This window comes from Schistocerca nitens, chromosome 1, assembly GCF_023898315.1.
Source record: "Schistocerca nitens isolate TAMUIC-IGC-003100 chromosome 1, iqSchNite1.1, whole genome shotgun sequence".
NCBI lineage: Eukaryota > Metazoa > Arthropoda > Insecta > Orthoptera > Acrididae > Schistocerca > Schistocerca nitens.
This window is the reverse complement of record NC_064614.1, coordinates 1,292,250,969-1,292,269,276: the sequence shown is the minus strand read 5'-3', so window position 1 is coordinate 1,292,269,276 and position 18,308 is coordinate 1,292,250,969. Positions and strand designations below refer to the sequence as shown.

At 46.9% G+C, this 18,308-nt stretch overlaps 1 protein-coding gene across 1 annotated transcript; it reads right to left on the bottom strand.

The window, feature by feature from the left end:
* Positions 1-225: 225 nt before the first annotated feature.
* LOC126234213 (uncharacterized) lies at positions 226-18,036 on the bottom strand. The gene is made up of 4 exons (XM_049942914.1): positions 17,899-18,036; positions 17,340-17,676; positions 2,261-2,859; positions 226-306 (listed from the first exon to the last, which is right to left on the bottom strand). Exons 1-4 carry the CDS (start codon positions 18,034-18,036, stop codon positions 226-228), a joined length of 1,155 nt encoding a protein of 384 aa, XP_049798871.1.
* Between the last annotated feature and the right edge of the window lie 272 nt (positions 18,037-18,308).

Here is an 18,308-nt window from a genome sequence, read left to right as displayed (position 1 = left end):
CTGAATGTACCACTTGGAAATTCAATGATCAAATGGGGAATCTGAGGTTTTCCCACCAGGAGCGCACCGATCATTCATTCATGACGTAGCAACCTCCAGCCCTAGAATGCTGCACTCATATTGGCTACTGCATTAGTGACGTGATTCGACGTCATAGAAACTATATAAGCCAGAGCACAACCGAACTCACCCTCAGTCTGCCTCTGTTCTTCGTTGAGTGTTCAATCACTGTACTTTCGTGTGCATCAAGGAGCGTACGGGCAGCACCAGCAGCAGCGACAGCGGCAGCAGCAGTGACAAGTGCCTCTGAGGAGATGAAGATCAATTACCTGGTAAGTACTTTTTCAGTGTTCAAATATCGGTTTGAGCCACATTCCACAGACTGCTGAATCCTTTAACGGATTGTATGTGTGTTACGTCTGTTTTGGACCGCTCTCTACACAGACTGCTGCATCATTTAACGCATTCTACGTGTGTTATATCTGTTTTGGACCGCTCTCAGCATAGATTGCTGCATCCTTTAACGGAATGTATGTGTGCTACATCTGTTTTGGACCGCACTCTGCACAGATTTCTGCATCCTTTAATTGATTGTATGTGTGTTATATCTGTTTGGGACTGCACTCTGCATAGATTGCTGCGTCCTTTAACGGGTTGTATGTGTGTTATATCTGTTTTAGACCGCACTCTGTACAGATAGCTACATCCTTTAACAGACTGTATGTGGACTCAATTATAACTTTCTTGAGCGACTGTGATGACTGTGATATGGCTGATTATGAATGATCATTAATAAAATACTAGTAACTAACTTTCCTCCTCACCAGAAACCAGTATATACACAATATTCATTAAAATTATGGCACCAACATCTTCCTGATGCGAAACTAATCCATCAGACATACTACTAAACTAGCAAGAACACAGACTACATAGCTACATGCTGTAAGAATTATTTTCCACGTCGAATTGAAGACAGAAATAAATACGCTAGATAAGATAAAACTGTAAGAAGCCGTCCGTTTCGTCGGTCCGCAAGCGTTTGAAGACACAAGAAAAAGTGCGGTAGTCATATGCTTTTGTAAGTCTTTCATCTATTAAAGTAGAATGCCATTCTTGAGTAACTCAACGAATAACAAGCGCTTCTGAGACTTCGTAATGTTTAACTAACCGCAGTAACAAAATAAAAGAACAAATATCAGAAGAAAGAAGTCTCTATCCCACGGTAAATATTAATGTCCTACTTCATACAAAAACCCAATAGCAGCAGTATATCATGAAACTGTCTTACAGTGAACTGTGCTTCAACAACCAACTGAAGAAAAGGTGCCTACAATTAGCCGTAATATCCGAACCAAAACAAAACCTTCTGTTCTGAATCATAATAAAACTGAGATAAACGTATTATGTTCAGACAGCCACGCAAAGAGAATGACACAATTTTACAAACATTACAAGCAAATCCTGGTTGTTGTATGCGCGGAATTTTAATGAGACGTAACGCATCAAAAAATCAGTAGATTCCAATACTTGGTGATGCGTATGATGTTTACAGGAACAAACTGAAAGTTTCACTTGAAACTCTGATAGTGAATGTGAGTATTGTAAGGTAGCAAACAGTTATCGTGGCAGACGTCCATTATAGATTTTGTGGCGGCGTTCGTAGCGACAACAATTCGCTGTAGAAACGGCTTACGAAGTCACCGCCACACTTTTAATAGCGGGCCGACCGGTCTGCTGGAACAGTGAACAGAAAGATGAAAACCCAAACACTCTGATTAAATAAAAGACGGTACTTATCTTTATTAACGAAGATACAGAAACACAGTAGTGAACTCCGTGTCTACAGAAATCTGTCTAGTTCGAGTCGGAGCGGCTAGGTCAGCGTCGGCTGACGACAAACAACAACTCTGCTGCGACGGACACGCAACTGACTAGCAAGTACACAATTCGGTGGCGAGTATACAACTGAGCGGCGAATACAGAACTGTCCTAGCGCTCGCGACTCCAGCGCTTAAGAAACCAGAAGCCAGCGGTGGCGCGCGCAGACTTGCGGCGATTTCCTGTCTCGCTGGCGCTGCTTATGCGGACGGCGTCCGGACTTTGATGCTGCCAACCATTTTGGCAGCGGGCTCGGGTGGCATTACTGGCTAGGATATAACACTCCTCCCCCCCCAAATCGCCGCACCGTCGTTGAATAATGACGTGGCGAGCGTCGACGGCGGGGGAGGGGTCTGGCCGCAGGCGTAGCAGAAGAGACCGGGGCGGAGACTGTTGTCGGTGGCAGTCCCCGGTCCGTACCCCAGCATTGGCTGCGCGGGGCCTCGGGAAACACCGACTGAAAACCGAGGTCAGGGCGCACGCCTGTGACCACGGGCGCAGCTTCTGGTACTGGACGCGACGGGGCGTCGGGACCCACGAAGAGAGGCAGCGTCTCCTGACGCTGCGTCGACGGCTGCTGAGTGGGCGCCGGACAAGGCGCTGCGGTGTCAGACTCCTTGGGGGTACCCAAGGAAAGCGGCTGCAGGACAGAGTGCACAGCCACCGCTTGGGAAGGCGGCCCGGCTGATGGGTCGACGTCCATCAGCTCCGAAGGCGGTGGCGACTGAAGAGGGACCACAGGCGCCGGAGCGACCACCTGGGGCGCTCCCGGATGAAGCTGCGCGGGAGGCATCAACGGGACGGGCTGTCGGCGTGATAGCGGCGACGGCTGCTGCTGCCCTGGGGGCGGCAGCGAAGTCGGAAGGCGCGGCTGGAACCCGCCGCGGACCAAATCTGTGGACAAAGAACGAGCGGCAGAATCCGGGCGGCCAGCGCGGCGCAACTGGTTCTGATGCCTCCTGTGCACCCCAGTAGCACCTTGAACAGTATAAAAACCGCGACCCTGGACACTTATCACGGTACTACGTTCCCAACGACGGCGACCGTGATAAACTCTGAAAAAAACGGCGTCGTTGCGCAGAAAACGCGTGCGATGCTCAGAAGCGGCGGGTCGATCCGGGGGGTGCAACAACCGTAGTAGGGTGCGAATTCCAATATGGACCAGCGAAATCAATATGTACTCGCTGCCAGGGACCGGCCGGGCGTGCCCACTCAAAATAGCGTTGAGGCGGAGCAGCTTGGTGTTCGGCACACGTCGAACAATCTGTAGACATCTGCGCAATCTGCTTATCAATGCCGATCCATGTACAATGACGGCGGGCAAGCTGCTTGGTGCGGACCACTCCCCAATGACCTTGATGCAACAAGTCGAGGACCTTGGATTGGAGCACTTGGGGAACCACTACACGAAGCTGGTCATTCTCGGTGCGTAACAGCAAAACTCCGTGCGAAACAGGCAACAGATGACGTTGCGGATAATAGCGACGAACCACAGGATCCGATATGTCCTTTGCCTTGGACGGCCAACCACGTTGAACAAAACGTAATAGTAAACTCAGACGAGGATCCGTAGCTGTCTCACGTGCCACCTGACGATAATCAATCGGAAAATCCCGGAGGGATTGATGCTCATCGGCGTCAATCTGATGGCAAGAGTCGTCAGAGGAATCGAAGACATCATCCGCAGCAATCGGCAATCTAGAAAGCGCGTCAGCGTTTGCATGCTGAGCTGTAGGGCGATACAGTATCTCATACTGGTATTGTGATAACAAAAGAGCCCAACGTTGTAGTCTCTGAGCTGTCCGCTGAGGAACTGGTTTAGACGGATGAAACAGTGACGTCAGGGGCTTGTGATCTGTTACTAAATAGAATGGTCTACAATAGAGGTAGCGATGGAATTTTGTGACACCGAACACAATAGCCAACGCTTCCTTGTCCAATTGGCTATAATTACACTGAGCTTTGTTTAGCAATTTAGATGCGAACGCAATAGGACGTTCGGTGTTACCGACTCGGTGAGACAACACAGCACCGAGGCCGAAAGAAGAGGCATCACAAGCTAACACCAGAGGCTTGTTAGGATCGTAATGGACCAGACAACGATCATTCAATAAAGCCTCTTTAAGCTGCTGAAAGGCTGATTGGCAATCATCTGACCACACCAACGGAACATTCTTACGGCGGAGACGATGCAACGGTGCAGCAATCTGTGATGCATTAGGTATAAACCTAACATAATATGTCAATTTGCCAAGAACTGCTTGCAATTCATGCACATTGCGAGGGGCAGGCAAACCACGAATAGCTGCTAAATGTGACTGGGAGGGATGAATGCCTTGAGCATTAATAACATGTGCCAGATACTCCATCTCCGTAAGGAAAAATGAACATTTATCAATGTTGCAACGTAGGCCTGCCTGAGACAACACTGTAAACAAACACTCGAAATTACGGAAATGTTCAGCAGGCGTCCGACCGGACACAACAATATCGTCTAAATAGTTGCAACACGATGGCACATTAGCCAGAAGTTGTGACAAAAAACGCTGAAAAACAGCTGAAGCTGACGCACAACCAAAAGGCAAACGCAGAAAACGGAACAACCCCAACGACGTGTTTATGACAAAATACTGTTGTGATTGCTCGTCGAGGGGCAATTGCAAATATGCTTCACGGAGATCAATTTTGGAAAAGAAACGAGCTTCCCCTAACTTATCCATCAGCTCGTCCGGTCTAGGCAAAGGAAAAGAATCAATGACAGTCTGAGGATTAACTGTCGACTTAAAATCAGCACACAAACGTAACTTGCCAGACGGTTTCTTTATAATAACTAAGGGAGAAGCCCACTGGCTCGCTGAAACGGGTTGAATAACACCGTCGTTTTGCCAACGGCGAAGTTCATCTGCTACAGGTGCCCAGAGGGCATGAGGCACTGGACGAGCACGAAAAAATCGAGGCTGAGCATTATCTTTTAACGTAATATGAGCGGCAAAGTTCGCAGCACAACCTAGTTCGTCTTTAAATATGTCACTGTATCGTTTACACAAATCGGTTATGCTGTCTTGAGGAACAACAACAGAATTAATTTGCAACACATTGTCTTGGATAGACAGGCCAAACAAGTCAAAACAGTCTAATCCGAAAATGTTTACACTGTCTGTAGCGCGGAGCACTGTGAATGAAACTGTTTTTGTATTGCCACGGAATGTGGCTGGCACGCTACATACACCTAACACAGGAATTTGTTCTCCACTATAAGTAGCCAAAGAATGTTTTGCCGCTGAAAGTTTAGGGCGGCCGATAGCCGCATACGTAGCACCATTTATGAGAGTCACAGACGCACCAGTGTCTAATTGAAAATTGAAGGTCTTATCCTGGATGCGTAGTTTCACAAATAGTTTATTACACTGTCTCTGAATCGGTGCAGTGGAGACGGAAGACACAAAATCAGCGCGTTTAGCGCGTGTTCGCTGCTTACGACAACTCGTGGGTTGGGCGGGTGGAACAACAACTCCCGCTTCACTTGCAGTCTGTACATTACTTTTTACAGCGTTTGAATTACGCTTGAGCCGCATAGCAGAGGGCTGGGTGGGTGGCTTATTGCGAACAAATTTATTACCCACACGAACCGTGGAAGAGTCTTTAAACGCGACCTTCTGGGCGGGCTGGCTTTGAAGAACATGAATATCCATGGGCTGGGCAGCACTAGAATTGTTCTTGCGTTTACGCAAACAAACAGTCTGGATGTGTCCTTTCCTTTGACAAAAGTGACAAACCGCGTTTCTTAACGGGCAACGTCCACGAGGATGAGCAAGAACACACTTAGGGCAAGACTGAACTCTATCATTTTGCACACGCGGCTGACGAATGTGTTTAACATGACGCGGCCGGCTAGTGTTTACAGTCTGACTCTGCCGGTGGGGCCGCGGGCGTGACATAACTTGCTTAGCACAGGCAATTTGAGAAATACATGGCTGATCTAACTCACACTCAGCATAGTCAAAAGTATCTTGGGCTTCAATGATGTTCATCACAGTCTCTAATGACGGGTCAGGCAACTTTAAGATAGCAGCACGAATACGAGAATCTGCAATGTTTTGAGTAATAGCGTCTCGTAACATGACATCACTGTAGGAAGCTCCACACACACAATTAAATCGGCACTGACGGGTGAGGCCCCGTAAATCTGTTAACCACTGTTTATTAGATTGATGTGGCAGTTTCTTTAATCGGAAGAACTTGAATCTGGCTGCTGCCACATGAACTCGCGACTCGAAATACTCAGGAAGCTTGTTAACAACAACGTCATAGTCTAAAGCTTCTGGCTTGGATTCCGGGAACAACTTACAAAGTAGTCGATAGACTTCCACGCCTGCAGTGGAAATTAAATAAAGCTGCCGCTCAGTACCCGTGATTTTGTAGACTGTCATGTGCGCCTGCAACTGCGCGAAATATTCTCGCCATTCTTCTCTTGATGCATCAAAAGCACGGAAAGGTGGTGCTGCCTGTGCTTGTTCCTGTTGTGTTGGAGGATTAGCCGCTTGTTTGGCGATTGCTTCCACCAGACTTTGTATTTGATGACTCTGTAACAAGATCAACTGTTGTAATTCGGCAGACATAGTGAACACAAATTAAACCAGCCCCCAAAATTTTATCGCTATAATTAGTATAACCAGAAACAAGTTGAACCAGCCCTGCACACGAGTTCGGAAGCCCTCGTCGCCAGTTTTGTGGCGGCGTTCGTAGCGACAACAATTCGCTGTGGAAACGGCTTACGAAGTCACCGCCACACTTTTAATAGCGGGCCGACCGGTCCGCTGGAACAGTGAACAGAAAGATGAAAACCCAAACACTCTGATTAAATAAAAGACGGTACTTATCTTTATTAACGAAGATACAGAAACACAGTAGTGAACTCCGTGTCTACAGAAATCTGTCAAGTTCGAGTCGGAGCGGCTAGGTCAGCGTCGGCTGACGACAAACAACAACTCTGCTGCGACGGACACACAACTGACTAGCAAGTACACAATTCGGTGGCGAGTATACAACTGAGCGGCGAATACAGAACTGTCCTAGCGCTCGCGACTCCAGCGCTTAAGAAACCAGAAGCCAGCGGTGGCGCGCGCAGACTTGCGGCAATTTCCTGTCTCGCTGGCGCTGCTTATGCGGACGGCGTCCGGACTTGGATGCTGCCAACCATTTGGCAGCGGGCTCGGGTGGCATTACTGGCTAGGATATAACAACAGAAATCATCAATTCTGCAAAAGACAATCAAGAAGCAAGTCAGTGCGTAAAGAAATATTTGCCCGTCAATTGGGAATGTATTTTTTCTGTTTGCTTTATCTCTCCTCTGTTAACTGCAAATGCCCGCTGATTGCTTCTTTCCTTATTCCGTGGTGATACTGTAATGGACACTTTCTCCTGCATTTTCAGTGATTGATTGAATATGCAATGATAATGTTATATAAGTTTTACCACTAGTTTTTGTTATTTTGTATTTAAGTGTAAATGAGAGATGAAATACACTCCTGGAAATGGAAAAAAGAACACATTGACACCGGTGTGTCAGACCCACCATACTTGCTCCGGACACTGCGAGAGGGCTGTACAAGCAATGATCACACGCACGGCACAGCGGACACACCAGGAACCGCGGTGTTGGCCGTCGAATGGCGCTAGCTGCGCAGCATTTGTGCACCGCCGCCGTCAGTGTAAGCCAGTTTGCCGTGGCATACGGAGCTCCATCGCAGTCTTTAACATTGGTAGCATGCCGCGACAGCGTGGACGTGAACCGTATGTGCAGTTGACGGACTTTGAGCGAGGGCGTATAGTGGGCATGCGGGAGGCCGGGTGGACGTACCGCCGAATTGGTCAACACGTGGGGCGTGAGGTCTCCACAGTACATCGATGTTGTCGCCAGTGGTCGGCGGAAGGTGCACGTGCCCGTCGACCTGGGACCGGACCGCAGCGACGCACGGATGCACGCCAAGACCGTAGGATCCTACGCAGTGCCGTAGGGGACCGCACCGCCACTTCCCAGCAAATTAGGGACACTGTTGCTCCTGGGGTATCGGCGAGGACCATTCGCAACCGTCTCCATGAAGCTGGGCTACGGTCCCGCACACCGTTAGGCCGTCTTCCGCTCACGCCCCAACATCGTGCAGCCCGCCTCCAGTGGTGTCGCGACAGGCGTGAATGGAGGGACGAATGGAGACGTGTCGTCTTCAGCGATGAGAGTCGCTTCTGCCTTGGTGCCAATGATGGCCGTATGCGTGTTTGGCGCCGTGCAGGTGAGCGCCACAATCAGGACTGCATACGACCGAGGCACACAGGGCAAACACCCGGCATCATGGTGTGGGGAGCGATCTCCTACACTGACCGTACACCACTGGTGATCGTCGAGGGGACACTGAATAGTGCACGGTACATCCAAACCGTCATCGAACCCATCGTTCTACCATTCCTAGACCGGCAAGGGAACTTGCTGTTCCAACAGGACAATGCACGTCCGCATGTATCCCGTGCCACGTAACGTGCTCTAGAAGGTGTAAGTCAACTACCCTGGCCAGCAAGATCTCCGGATCTGTCCCCCATTGAGCATGTTTGGGACTGGATGAAGCGTCGTCTCACGCGGTCTGCACGTCCAGCACGAACGCTGGTCCAACTGAGGCGCCAGGTGGAAATGGCATGGCAAGCCGTTCCACAGGACTACATCCAGCATCTCTACGATCGTCATGGGAGAATAGCAGCCTGCATTGCTGCGAAAGGTGGATATACACTGTACTAGTGCCGACATTGTGCATGCTCTGTTGCCTGTGTCTATGTGCCTATGGTTCTGTCAGTGTGATCATGTGATGTATCTGACCCCAGGAATGTGTCAATAAAGTTTCCCCTTCCTGGGACAATGAATTCACGGTGTTCTTATTTCAATTTCCAGGAGTGTATTTTAGATATTCTAATGTTCCAAGCACTTTGGATTGTATGCCGTTTATACGTATAGAGGTTGCTTTCGCATAGCAGGAAAACTTTTATCTGTGCAATATTTTGTTAAGGAGGAATCAGCAAATGATAGGAGTCAATCGATGATGGGGCTCGATAACCTAATGACGAACAGACAGGGCAAGTCGTTTAATTGAAAGAGTGATAATTTCGGGGAAAGTTAGGGAGTTTCTTTGTGACGAAAGTCACAAGATTTTACGTAGAGCTTGGAATCATCATAACGTGTAGAATAATGCAATTTGACCATGAAGAGAAAAGCAGAGTTTTAAGAATAGACACAGATCTTCATGTTATCATCGAAGAAGAAGCTATGCAAAACAAGAAGATTTCAAGCAAAAAGATAGCAAGAAAAAATAGCAAAAAAGATGGTTCAAGACTGCAAATTTGACAGTGAATCAGTGCAGGAGAAAAGAAAGATCAGGACATCAGGAGTATGAGAAGAAATATCAGTCATCACAAAACGCTAGCGTACAGTGAATCGGCTGAGGTTGAGTACAATGAGTACTTATCGGCTTTATTTTGATTGAGGAAAGACTATGAACGTCAACAGTAATGTGGATGGTGTTGTGAAAAGTTACTGTTTAGCGGCCTACCACGGATATAGAATTTGGTCTGAGAATTGATTGTCTATTGAAAAATTACCTGTAATGAGGACCAAGACACACTTTATTTGAGGAGTGTTCTCAACACATATTTTGTTCAGACGTTAATTATAATTAGAGACATTTAAAATGAAGATTAATGAATGATATCCAGAACAATTTTAGGGCTGATATATTTTTATATTCAATGAAACAAAGATTTGTTTTGCAATTAAATGTTGTTCAAATTGTTCAAATGGCTCTGAGCACTATGAGACGATTTGTTTTGCAATTAAATGTTGTTCAATTGGTTCAAATGGCTCTGAGCACTATGAGACTTAACATCGGAGGTCATCAATTCCCTAGAAGGTAGAACTACTTAAACCTAACTAATCTAAGGTCATCACACACATCCATGCCCGAGGCAGGATTCGAACCTGCGACCGTAGCACTCGCGCGGATCCTGACTGAAGCGCCTAGAACCACTCGGCCACCACGGCCAGCTTAAATGTTGTTTTCAAGCTATTAGAGAGTGTATGATCTCCGTATAGTCAATATTTTTCTTGTACTTTAAAAGGGAACAGTTGGTGGTGGTTAAGTCCTGCATAAAGTTTGCCTTCCCTGCGAAAATGGATAATTCTCAGTTGTTATAATGTAGTCGGGCTACTGCCAGTGACGATTCTCAGACCCTGACACTAAAAAAGTGCAATGGACTTTCAATTTGATGTTTGAAATAGTCCGTTTGTCAGAAAAGCTTCAGGACAGGGTATTTTAAAGAATCGAAAACTGTGCTTACCAAGTCATGATCCTAGCCCCGATCCACGGTTACAAACCTACAAACAGTTGCCAACGTTGTTGCTGGAGGTCTTAAGAACAAGCAAGCAGGGAAATTTTCAAATGTGGTGCTCGTAAGTTTATTTCTCACAGCCTATTGGATATCTGCGATATCTTGATGCAACTCTCCATTCAGTCACCTCTTCACTCGCTGAAACAAGGAAAAAATCGGAAAGCGAGAGATCGGGCGAATATGATGGACGTGGGATGTCAATAATAGAATGTCTGACCAGATACTCGATAACAGGTAAAGCAGTAAGGGGTCTTGCATTGTCCTGCGGTAAGAAGCAGTCTTGTGAATGCTGCAAATTTGGGCGGTGATGTCGAATTGCTTGTCGCAAAATTTTCAAGACTTCGATGTAAGCAGTTAGGTTCGCTGTTTGACCTGGAGAAACATATTTGTGGCGAACTAATCCTTTAGCATCAAAGAATGATTTAAACATTGTCTTTGTTCTCGAAGATTTTCGTTTGACTATTTTGGAGGCTCATGATCCAGAACTCCTCCATCCAGCACTTGACGCTTCATGTGAGGATGTTAACGGTAGCACCAACATTAATCACTAACAATAATCTTTGACAGAAATGTGGAATGACTCTATCCAGTACTTCAGCAGAAACTCTTCGTCTTTCCTCTTTCTGTTCGCATGTTAGTGTGTGAGTGACGACCATTGCAGTAATTTTCCGTTTGCCTAAATCTTCGCATAAAATCGTAAAACACACATCAAGATTCAAATTGAGTTCTTTTGATATCACACGAACAGTTGCCAGTCGCTTGCAATAAAAGCGTCACACGCTCCACGTTTGCATCGGTGTGTGCTGTAGACGGGCGACCAGGTCATGTTCGTCTTGGTCCGAATCTCTGTCTTCACGAAGCCCTTTGTGTTCTTGAAAGTGCCTCGCTTGCATTTATTGCCCAAGTTTCACTAGAGGTTTTCCCGAACTTAATACAGAGCTTTATATTCACTTTTTGTTGACGATCAGCATCCATTGTGTCAGCTTAAGTAATGTGCCAAGTGTGTTGCTAAGCACACCACTGTCACATCGTTAGTTTGCACGGAAACATGGCCGAGGTCATTTCTAGAATGCAGACATACCGGGTAACATAAAACAACATTTGTTCCTTTTTCGTATTCCAAACTCAGAAACAAAAAACCTTGTCCTGGAACTTTTCTGACAACTGAAGCAATTAAAAATATTTACCGCTAGTTGACTTTCCTTTTACTGAAATCAGTTTGAATGTTCCTAGGATCTAGCTTTCCTCTGATTAGTAAGATATGGGTAGTAGTTGTGCATTAATACAGAATATGATCTTCTCTCAGTGGCGATCTTGTAATACCACAAAATGTGTAATTATATTAATGGAGCAGCCCTCTCAAAATAAGTAGCTTAATAACACAAAAGTATCGTATTTCATTATTCATCATGGGCAACTAATTCTGAATGAAATGTAAATTGAATTGGCCACGAGAGTATGTAACTTGTTACCTCCAATAAATGCTTCGAAAAATGTTTAGTAACTAACGGATATTAACTCACAAAAACTGTGCTTCCTTTAACTGAATCCGTCATTGGTATGGATTTGAAATAAAACATAAAGGATTTATTACTTTGGTTATTATTGTGCCTCATATACAAAAAATCCCCATAAGGACATCGACTAAAGTAACACGAATCACATGTTGTCCTTAGCACAGACCTTCAAAAATCAGTTTTTCAACGGATATTAGGAGGTCGTGCCAAGTACAGCTTACTCGGTGAATGAAATACCGACTTGCTAAAGCCGACAGCAAGACAAAGCCATTTCATAAACAGAACGCAAGCTGTTTCAAAGAATCGTATTCATAAGAGTGACTCTAGCCTGAGCTAGACAGATTCGCACTAGCCAACATGGCTCTCCCACTGCCAGCTTTTCGTAGTGCATAACTGTTAGATTTGCCCAGATTCATGGCACGAGGGGAGCTTTGTTCTCAATAAAGTGTCTGACACCTACAAAGTATTGCTGATTCTCTCTCTCTCTCTCTCTCTCTCTCTCTCTCTCTCTCTCACACACACACACACACACACACAGACACACACAAGCGCGCGCGCGCGTACACGCACACGTGTGTGTGTGAATAGAGGTACACACCTGTTTATGTGTGCATGTGAAAGCAGCAATATTCCTCAGCACGTGTAAATGCAGGCACTTTCAACAACACATTATTTCACGCTATGAGACGAACATCTTATCCATACCATACTCATGGACACATGAATAAGAAGCCTTCATTACTGCTCTGCTTTAATATGGCCAATGATTTTGGTGCTAATAACTTGGTTGGCTGGGGCACTATTGCGCTTATTAACCTTATCATGTACACTATCACATCAGGCCACGTAACGAAAGTCAGTCAGTGGGTTCAAAGGTGAGAGAAAAAGTCCCTAGCAGATAACTGAGATGAAACAAACGGAATCTATACAATTTGTCAAATATACAAATATAATCAGCAACTTTCATCAGACTCTCTTAAAACTGGAGAGCAGTAAACAGAAGAACACATTCCAAGCTGATAACTTTTCACAACCTCTACTATTAGGAAGTCGTACTTATTCAGCAAGTTTAATCAGAATTAAAAATTTCGGTATCCATTAAATATTAGAAAATTTCTTTGCTAAATAGTCTCGATAAATTTTAACATGTTTCTCCTGAAATTATCACAATGTCTGTGAGAGTAGTAATTGTATTCTACGCTCTTGAGTAATAACATTAGTAATAATTTTACACATGTAACACTAATCTACTAATATGTGAGAAGTTTCTAGGAATAATACTTGAAGGCTGTTACCCATATCGAAGACATGACTTTAATATGATTTAAACTATTTACAATTAATAGTAGAAGTTGTACAAACTCCTTATATTGAGAAAGCTCTTGCATAAGAGACAAATGTAAATCTTCACAAAAATGAAAGTGTACACGATTTAGCCAAAGCTATGGCCTCACTGCGGTCGTGATGTAAGAGAACATCAACAACTAATACGTGAAAGTAATTCAAATTACAAAAATAATACAAAAATATGATATTAAACGGTGTAAAATGTTAACTCAAAATATAGCCTCGCTGTGGATATGATGTAAATGAAACATTCATAGTTATTAGAGTTATTCTAAAAAGCTCAAGCTTAAGGTTACTCTCAATAACTAACTTACAGGTATGTAATTTGCGTTTACTACCCTAACTATTTTGTAAATCTGGACACACATCTCATTCATGCTCTTCTTTGGCGTAGAATTGTACGTACCAAAAAACAGAAGATTACTGTTTCTGCAACTTCATCATGGTCGCATGAAGGACACATTACATGCGTAAAGTCATTATGTCGATGGAGACCATCTAGATACAAAAGATAGAACAAATCGTAATACTCGAGACGCGATTATCTATCACACAAGCGACATTATTGCAAAAGATTGTGAAGTGGCTTCCAGTATGTCCTAGTCATACACAAAAGATTGTCGCAAGTAGCATGTGCAATTACTTAGCTAATGCCGTAAGAAAATATTGTTCATGGGTTAATATTTAGAGAATTATAAGATTAATTACAAAGTCTCAGTATGTGAGACCATTAATGAATCAAGATTGTCCACACTGACACATAATGGCTCAAATGGCTCTGAGCACTATGGGACTTAACATCTGAGGTCATCAGTCCCCTAGAACTTAGAACTACTTAAACCTGGCTAACCTAAGGACATCACACACATCCATGCCCGAGGCAGGATTCGAACCTGCGACCGTAGCGGTCGCGCGGTTCCAGACTGAAGCGCCTAGAAGCGCTCTGCCACACCGGACGCTAATCGTTACCTTTGTGCATCAATTATACAAAAAGTATTTAAGTACATACTACAATGACAATATGTTGTTTCATTACTCTCAGAGTTGTTCGCTTCTAATTAACTTACAATATTTGTATTTAATTTAATTCATAAAAGGTGAGAATCAGAAATAACGATTTGAGAATTACGTTGACGTTTATAATTATTGTTGTATCTCGGGAAGACAAATTTTTTACGTTGGAAGGAAGCAGTAACTTTGTTATGTTCTGGAGAATATCTTATTTCTGCTTGCGGTTTCTTGTATTTTTTTATCATGTCAGGGACAAAGTTCACAGTGGGAACGGATCTGAACTTTATTCTCATTTTAATTACGCTCGGTATTCAACATATTACGTACCTTTACCCACCTTTCCTAAACGTGTATGATTGCTAGATTGTGTGTATGTCTGTGTATGTACGAACGCACGCACATCGATAAATTTAGATGGTCCTCTTCGGTTCCACCTTTGGGTCTTGGAATGGCCGTTGGGAATTTTTCAGAGGCTGCCTTGTGGTGGCAGTCTAGCGGATGGGAGCAGAGGGGAGGAGCTCTATTTGCTTGTTCATTCTTAAAGAGTGACTTCGCAATTGGTTCCTTGAAGATCGTTGCACAATAAAAACGACTGTTTCAATTTCTGACGCTTAGGAAATACTGAAAAGAGAAACCATGTGCTGTGTCTGCTGTGTCCTGACTGGAGGAGACGCTCGGTGCCACTGCAGAGTCGCTTTGTCGACTGGTCAGTTCGCCACCTCCCAGGTTTTGTCTGCCTCTGTCCTCGGAGTTGCTACAGACTGAAACTTGTTCAAAGTCAGCAAACGCTTTTCGGGGTCTGTTGAATGTAACTGCCACTGCCGTGCTCACTTGAAATGAGATTTTAGTTGTGAGATAGTAAGTGTTTCCGTGTTAGGAAGTATCTACGATTGTTAATTCATTTGTCGGAAGCATTTTTTGAGCACTTCGCTAGTGATAAATATCTGGTCGTTTAACAAAATTCAGTTAGGGAACGCCTTGTTCCTCATCCAGTCATGATTTACTTCTTGCATCGCGATCCTTATTACATTTCTTGATGTCTTTCCAGTGTCGGCTGCATGTCAGTTTTCGCAGCTCGTCTGCCCTAGAGTTGGTTACTTTGTCTTCTGCTCTCTTTAAGTGTCTGGATTTTTGTATCACTTGAGTGTCCATTTTGAATTTTTGACTTAACGTAATCCTTACGGAATACTGTCGACTAAAATTGTTAAAGCAAACACCCCTCAAGGATCCGTAGTGAAAGGACTTTGTACATTATAAGTGTTTACAGGAGTTGAGTATTTCATTCCATTTCGTGAATAAATATAGCTGGGAATCAACTAGTAAGCCAAACTTCACCCTAACGTACATTCCAGCACACAATCCAATATTCCTGTGCTCATTAACACCAACTGCCTTGTAATTAAAATGTATGAGAAATGTATGTTTAAATTGTATCCCGTCATCGGCCGTTCTGAAGTTTGAGTTAGAATTCCCATTGCACACTTTAATAAAAAAATAAATTAGGACCAAATTCAATATCGTGTGACTTCAGCCAGTTTGGCGCTGTGGGTGTCAGAGAACGAAAGACGTGGGATTCCGTCCACTGGCCTCGCATAGGGTGCCTAAAGGATGCTGCGTTTTCGGAATGCTATGCAACAATTCAAGCAAAATCGCATTAATGGTTTTTATTACAAATAAGAAGAATGACGAAACCTAACTCGCATTTACAATAAGTGGTCGGAAGCGATGGGCAAAATGCAAATGAGTGTCCCTTGCTATATACAGTGTTAATGAAAGCAATTGATGTGGATCACACGTCACTGCTACCGTGGCACTCTCTGCTGGGCCGTGCTGATGCTGTCCGAATGCTGAGCGGCCGAGGCTGCTGCTGCTGTGAAACACTGGTGACATCTGCCAGGTGTGGGGCCAGTGTAGGCAGCACAGTGTGCTGTTCGTGCGCTGACCTCAGCGTTGAACTGAGTTGACTATCTTTGTGAGCTACCCTCTGACTATGGAGCGTCATCGACACCGCGGGAGTTTGGTTACTCCCTCAGGAGGTCGGGCCAACGTGTTGTCGGCCTGCGGTGGACCTGGCGGCCCAGCCCACGAATGAGGCGACTGCCAGAGTGTTCTGCAGTGTTGTAGAACATTCTGTCGATGTGCCGGAAGCGATCCCGCAGTAGCGGGGCGACTGCTTCCTTGTGAAGCAGCCTCGTTGGGTAGCGAGGCGGCTTGTGAAGGGAAGGCGCAGCGCCCAGTTTTGGACGCGCCGGAGCGTCGCGATGTGCGTGTTGGCAGCGTTGCCCCACACCACGGCAGCGTGCTCTAGTATCGGCCGAACCAGGGCCAGGTACAGAGTGAGGCCGTGTCGTGGAGGGAGTGTGGGGGAAGGGTTGAGCAGTGGGTACAGCGCACGAAGGCGCTTCACTGCTCGCCCCCTGACGTCACGGACGTGAGGCAGCCACGTCAGGTGCCGCCGAGCGCCACCCCGAGGTATCTGTCAGTCCGCAACCGTGGGATGGGGCCTCCCACGATCGTGACCGCCTGTAGGTGCGGAGGCAGCCTCTTTCTGCTGAAGACAATGGCCTGGCTCGTCGCAACGTTAAATTTTAAATGCCATTTAGTGGACCAGGCACCCTGGAAGTCACATCCGAGCTGGAGACGGCGGCGCATCTCGTCCGCGTTCATGCTACAGGTGAACAACGCAGTGTCGTCAGCATAAAGCGCTAACTCCAAGCGTGCCACCCGCGGTGCGTCGGCGGTGTAGAGGGAGTAAAACCGGGGGCCGAGAACCGACACCTGTGGTACTCCCGCGCGAATCTGCCGTTCGGTGGAGATGCCTCCGTCTGCTCGCACGTGGATTGTTCGTACTGAGAGATAGGAGCGCAGCAGTACCGCGTGTGACGTCGGTACTCCGTGTACAAAGAGTTTGTACACGAGGCCGTCGTGCCACCCGCAGTCGAAGGCCTCGGAGACGTCGAGAAGCACTGCCCATAGGTACTCCCGCGTCTCCAGCGCTCGCATCGCCTGCTCCACTAGGCGCTACAGCTGCTGGCTGGTCGAATGGCCGCTCCGGAACCCGAACTGCTGCTCAGGGATGACCTGCTGGTCCGTGCGTCTGATGCAGTGGAGGCGGCGGGGGCCGCTGAGGCGGCCTCCGTCACAGGGGCGGCTGACTGGGGCCGCTCTGGAGGTGTCGACTGCCGTGGAGCGACAGTTCCCGGCCGCAACTGCGCCGCAGCGCGAGCTGCTTGCCGCTGCCGCGGGGGAGTGTGGGTGGCAGTCTGTTGCGCAGCGGCGACGCCTCCGCGGCGGGCAACCCGCGCGTCAGACGCGGCCGCTGGGGTAGCCGAAATCTCGGGCGAAGCCGTGGACGACGCGGTCGGCTGCTATCTCTCTCCGGCGTGTTGGTCAGAGCGCTGGGAGGGGGCAGGTAACCAGCTCTCGGTGGCGGCAGCGAAGCTGGTGGAAGAGTGCACCTAACGAGAAGGCCTCGCTGCTGGATCCGGCCCGTCTTGAAAGCCGAACAGCCTCTACAACAGGCAACATGCGGTTCGCCGCGGTTACAGGAAATCGGCTTGCCCTCGCGGTAAAGGCCGCAAGATTTGCTCTCGTGCTGCCCCGCGCACTTGACGCAGCGGGGAGGCACGTAGCAGTGTCTAGAGACGTGGTCCAGCCGATGGCAGGAGAAACACTGGGCCCTTTTGCATTTGGCCCAGAGTGGTTCGACCTCAACCTTGACGCGGCAGACCCGCTGCACCTGGAAAATCGTCCGATTTTCCAGATTATCGACGAGGACAACCTGGTACAGCGGCATATCGCGGTGGGTACGGGGAGAGTTCATCGCGCCCGTGGTCCTGACGCCGAAGCCCATATCCTCCAGTTCCTCACGCAGGTAGTCCGCGGCAACTTGAGGGGAAGGTGGCGGAACACCACCTTCAGAAGTTTGAGCGGCTCGGAGGGGTGGGTGTAGCAATGGAGGCCGTCCTTGCAGATGGCGTCCATCACCGCCCGGTACTTCTCGTGTGTCGCGGCCGTGACCTTGTAGAGGACGAGGACGTGACCACCCTGTCGAGCTTCTGTTGCAGGTCGACCAACGCGAGCAGCAATGTCGCGATACGATAAGCCCCAATCACGATAGACTAC